Source organism: Solea solea, chromosome 18 (assembly GCF_958295425.1).
Source record: "Solea solea chromosome 18, fSolSol10.1, whole genome shotgun sequence".
Lineage (NCBI taxonomy): Eukaryota > Metazoa > Chordata > Actinopteri > Pleuronectiformes > Soleidae > Solea > Solea solea.
Genome location: NC_081151.1, coordinates 17,743,030 through 17,748,328, shown reverse-complemented (window position 1 = coordinate 17,748,328; position 5,299 = coordinate 17,743,030). Strand labels below are relative to the sequence as shown.

The following is a 5,299-nucleotide window of genomic DNA, read 5'->3' as shown; positions in this document are numbered from 1 at the left end:
TTGAATGAATCCCTTCAGAAAAACTTTAGAGTAAACTGTCAAACTACACAGATACAGACTCACACTGATTTATTTACACTGCGTGTTTCCCAGAATAAAGCTGCTGCAGCTGTTTTTCAGCTCTCAACCTGTGTTGCACTGTAGTAATCTCAAACAAATTGTCAAACCAATGCAAGTTTGTCCAGCACCAGAGGAACGAGGGGGAGAAAAAGAAAAAGGGAAAGAAAAAAAGAAAAAAAAAAGTTGCCTGAAAGTTAACGCCCCGCGCGCGAAGCTCCTCCTGCTAAGGATTAAAAAGCAAATGTCGACGCTGGTGCAGGGCAGAGGGGGAGTTCTGCAGGGTCAAATAAACTCAGGAGCTGCAAACCAACACAAAACTCCGCAGACCTGCGCAACTTTCTAACAAGCAAGAGGTCTTTCCACCCCACTTTTTTTTGTGTTCCTACCTTGACTTGATTCTGGTCGCTGCAAAGATGACCACAGCCGTGGTGTCGCCTTTCTTCGACTTCGAAGTTATGAACAAGGTAGCTTGAAACTTTTTCTGCTCTTCTTCACTCACTGTGTGTGTGTGTGTGTGTGTCGTTTTCCCCCGCGAAGTGTTGTTAGCCTGTTAGCCGCAGGGAGTTAGCCGCGGTGCTGTGTGTGGAGGAATGAAGGAGCCGTTGCTGCACACGGCCCGCGCGGCCTCTCCGTGTCCGCTCGTGCTGTTTTGATTCCGTCTTTCTGCTGCATTGTTTCTCACTAAACGCCTGTTCGTTTATCTACGGTAGCCGAAGTGTGGCGGCAACTTATACGTGTACAGCGTAGCTGTGGTGAACTTTTCTTTTCCTGCGCAGTTTCATTTTCACGCGGTGCCACATCAGCCAAGTTTCAAATCCGCCGTTTTTACGGTGTTGAGTGTTGACTCGTGTCACCCTGCGCTGAATGAGTGCAGCTTTTGCGCCACTTTTAATGCCCCTCACAAAGCAGCCACATGCTCGCTAATCATTGACCAGATTTGTCTGGCTTTAACCTCGTCTAGCTCCTATAAAACTGCTTATACAGTATCTGCCTTCAACCTTCGTAAATGTTAGGAAATATCTCTGTCCTGTTTGTACTTAAATTTGAAAGTTCGTGTACTTTGGTCCTTCTAGCTCAACAACTACCTGTTTACATAATCTTCAAACCTCTTTAAACTCACATTAAGTCTGTCTGACTTAAACCAAATCTAGTACTAATAAAACATCCACCTCCATACATAGTATTTATGCTGCTTTACCTTTTACTTTTTACATTCTAAGAGTAAGGGAAGTGCTTTTAGCCCTAGATTAAAGTCTGTGCAAGCTTTTAAAACTAATTTATTCACCGACTAACGGGTCATTTCCCTCACTGTGTCACAGTACTGTTGTAAAAGCACATGCATATTCTCTTGTAATGCAGCACGATGCTTGGTCACTTTCATTATCTTTCAAATGATGCAGCCTCTGTGTGGCCACTGGCGGGCCCACTGGCCTCCTCTCACTCTCTCGCATGTGCTGCTGCTCCATTTACTGAACAGGCTCACATTCCTCACCAGGGCAACTTGCCAAACCAGCTGCTGGTCTATAGGCCTGTATCCGCTCATGTTGTCGGAGCCAAAGAGAACAGTCGTGCAAGACGAGGCTGTGGGGGTTTCTCCCCCCCCTCTCTGTAGCCCAACATATCTGTTAATTGAGTGTGTTTATAACACTTTTTTTCTCTGACTCTTTGCAGAACAACAAACTGCTCAGCTACAACAACAACCTGGGTGCCCCCCATCCCATGTCTGTCCCTTGCACTGGCGCCAATGTGCCCATCTCCAGCCCCACCGGAGCCCTGCTGGACAGGAAAGCGGTGGGATCTCCCTCGGTAGGAGGCGTGTACCAGCGGCGGCACTCCGTCAGCAGCACAAAGTTCAGCCAGAACCAGTTTCTGAACAGTCTGAAGGCAATGGACCACTCCTCGCTCATCTCAGGGGTTGGCAACATCAGCAACAAGGAGAACCGCCTGCGAGACCGCTCCTTCTCCGAGACGGGCGAGAGGCTCATCAACAAGTGCCTGGGCCCTGCCAGTCCCACCAGCGGTGGCAGCCAAGTGAACTCCAGCAGATACAAGACGGAGCTTTGCAGGCCCTTTGAGGAGAACGGCTCCTGCAAATATGGCGACAAATGCCAGTTTGCTCATGGAATCCACGAACTTCGCAGCCTGAGCCGCCATCCCAAATACAAAACTGAGCTGTGCCGTACCTTCCACACCATTGGTTTCTGCCCGTACGGGCCTCGCTGCCATTTCATCCACAACGCCGAGGAACGCCGCGGACCTCCTCAGCAGACCTCCCCTCTAAACTCTTCCAACAAGATCGAGAGGCCTCGGCTGCAGCACAGCTACAGCTTTGCAGGCTTCTCCAGCTCAGCTGGGCTGAGAGACAGCCCCACCTCCGTCACCCCGCCACCCATGTTCTTCCCTGATGAAGTCTCCGACTGGCCCAGCAGTAACCCCTTCACCTACTCCAGCCAGGAGCTGGCCAACCTGTTTGGGCCCAGCCTCAGTGCCGGTCCTGTAGGCACAGAGCCCCACCATCCTGCACCCCCCTCTCCAACAAGCACACCTTACTATTTCAGACCCATGTTGGAGTCCCCTCAGATGTTCGAGTCTCCATCCAGCCCTCCTGACTCCCTGTCAGACCAAGAGGGCTACCAGAGCAGCTCTGGAGGCAGCCTGAGTGGCTCCGAGTCCCCAACGCTGGACACCACCCGCCGTCTCCCCATCTTCAGCCGCCTCTCCATCTCTGACGACTAAACCGCAAGCACCCGTCAGTGACTTTTGAGTTTGATGACACAAAGAGAACACGGCACTCCCCTCTACCTCTGCCTCCCTGTCTTCCCTGTACACAGCGCACCATGTTAGTTGCTAGTTAGCATTATAAGGATGTAGTCAATCAAGGGAACTCAAATTATCATTTCATTCCTGTTAATCTGCACAGCAAGTTTTTTTTAAAACGCAAAAAAAAAAAGTAGCCTGCCTTGTGTCATAGTGCCAAAAAAAGGAGTGGAATTTGAACAATGAAAATCACGAGAACAAAATTGACTGTTTTTCCAGGTGCCACTTGTTTTTTTTGTTTTTTTTTCTCCCCTCTTTCTTCTTCATTTGTTCTTGAATGTGTAGCAGCACAAGTGGCCTTGGATAGGGGAGTGCATTGCACTAGCCCCCTGCCCCCCCCTCCCCTTCCCTCCCTCCCCTGACAATACCACTTCCCCTGAGCTAGCTAGAGGGTGCTCACTAACATAACTGTAGATCTATCACAGCCGTTTTTACAGACTGAGTAAAGACAAATATAATAAAAAAAAGTATAATAAAATAACAGACCCTGAAAAGATATGAATAGTTTTTAAAAAAGGAAAAAAAGTGCCTGGGGTGGTTTTTGCATGTTTAGGGTGAATGGACTACTGTTTTGTTTTTGGTTCTTACTCATTTGCCTCCCCCCCACACACACACCCCCCCCCTACACCCCCCGTCACGGTTCTTCTCGAGCCCAGTCTTATGTAATTGTGGACAGGGTGAGTCTGCAGGAAGGACTTTGAACTGGAAGTTGGTTATGTCCCCCCCCCCCTCTGAATTTTCTCCTCCTGTTGCTGGTCACTGGCTCTCTCTGTTTTTTTTCTTTTTTTGGGAAGGAAGTCTCTATCAAACTGATCATTAAACCTGTAGGACTTTGTCCCACTTCTCAGTCTTGCCTCCCTCCCTTCATCTCCACCGATCTGGGGAATTCCAGCATTCCCATGGTGCAGTTGTACATCCTGCGACTTGACACGATCGGATCTCCAAGCTATTTTACTTAACTTCTCCCCCACTTTAACGCCTGCTCCCAGGAGCACTCCCTGTACTCATTACACCCCCTCCCCCCCTTTTTTTTTGCTTTCTTTATTTGATAATTATTTTTTATTAATGTTATTATTACGGTTATTATTATTTGAAAACCTTTCCAGACAGAGGGTTTTCTTGTCACTGCTTATTTAACTTATCAGAACATATTTATTGGTGATCATATGCATTTTTTGTTAATTTTGTTTTGTATTTATCTGGATAATGAACAATAGAATATATTTTCTTTTATGTTAAATTATGATCTTCCATATTAATCTAAAGATTGTGAAGACGTTTTTGTCAAGTTTTCCTTTTTTTCACAGTTTAATATATTGTACTTCAATGACTTGTTCTGCAACTACACTTTTGTCAAAATGAAACTTAATTTAAAGCAAAAAAAAAAGAAAATGCAAAAAAAGAGGTTTTGCGTTTTGATTATTTATTGTACTTTTTTCTTTACTCCCTCTCATTGGACTGCAATTCCACCTAAACTAGATTTGCTTGTATTCATTCCCGGTGTTTCCCTCCTCCACACCTTTACATTAATCTTGACAGTAACAGTAGCTAACTGTTATTACGTTGATTCAGCTTGTCTTTTTCTTTTTTTTGTCCCGACTGTAAAGAGAAGTATTTTTCACAGTACTTGGGTTGACGGTAGAAGTAACGGGGTGCTCACTGGTTTAAGAGAGTCTCCAACTTAGAAGACTAGTTCATGTTGAAATGTTGGTCATGTTCATAAAACCCAGTCTGTTAATTACAAGCAATAGCTGTGACCAAATGGGTTGAGGAAAAGTACGTTTTCTTTTTAATTTGATCGGATGCTTGATGCACTTGCTTGGCCCCCCCCCCCCCGCTCGACCATTGGAAGTGCCTCACTGAATACATTCCAGGTAGCTAAGGCTTCTCGAGCCTTTTATATATTTGATAATGGAGGACAATGAATCTTTTTAAGTCACTTGTTCCGTGTTGCCTTCACGTGTTTGGAAGGGGTGAACAGATTTTGACACAAAGAAAGTAAAACTGTTGAATGTATTTTTTTTTTTTTTCAGCCATGTTTTTGTTTTTTTTCCACTACAGTAATTTCTGTGAGTTTATATGAAAACCTGTTTTTTGTTTTGTTTTCTCCTCTTTTGTAAGTATTGATTGCAGTTAAGTCAATAAACCCCATATTTTTTGGAAAAGTAAAACTTGAGTTGTGGCTTGTGTGTGACGTTCAGTGAAAGACAAAAATCAATGTTAAAACCATGTCTGTCTTTGATTTGCCTAAGTTTATTAAAAGTTCAAGAAGATTGTATAGCATCAAGCTAAAAATACCTATGTGTGATAAATATAGCATCATAGCTAGTGTTTTTGGATGAACCAATGTAGCCTTCAGTTAGCATCAAAGCTCAAAGGGTGTTTAGTTTGTCCACTGTGGGCTAATGTAGAAACAAGGAGA

General features: G+C 45.0%; 1 protein-coding gene across 1 annotated transcript; it reads left to right on the top strand.

Annotated features, from left to right (window-relative positions):
* Positions 1-305: 305 nt before the first annotated feature.
* Positions 306-5,048, top strand: zfp36l1a (zinc finger protein 36, C3H type-like 1a). Its single transcript, XM_058614763.1, has 2 exons — positions 306-524; positions 1,732-5,048. Exons 1-2 carry the CDS (start codon positions 474-476, stop codon positions 2,794-2,796), a joined length of 1,116 nt encoding a protein of 371 aa, XP_058470746.1. The 5' UTR covers positions 306-473; the 3' UTR covers positions 2,797-5,048.
* Positions 5,049-5,299: the final 251 nt, after the last annotated feature.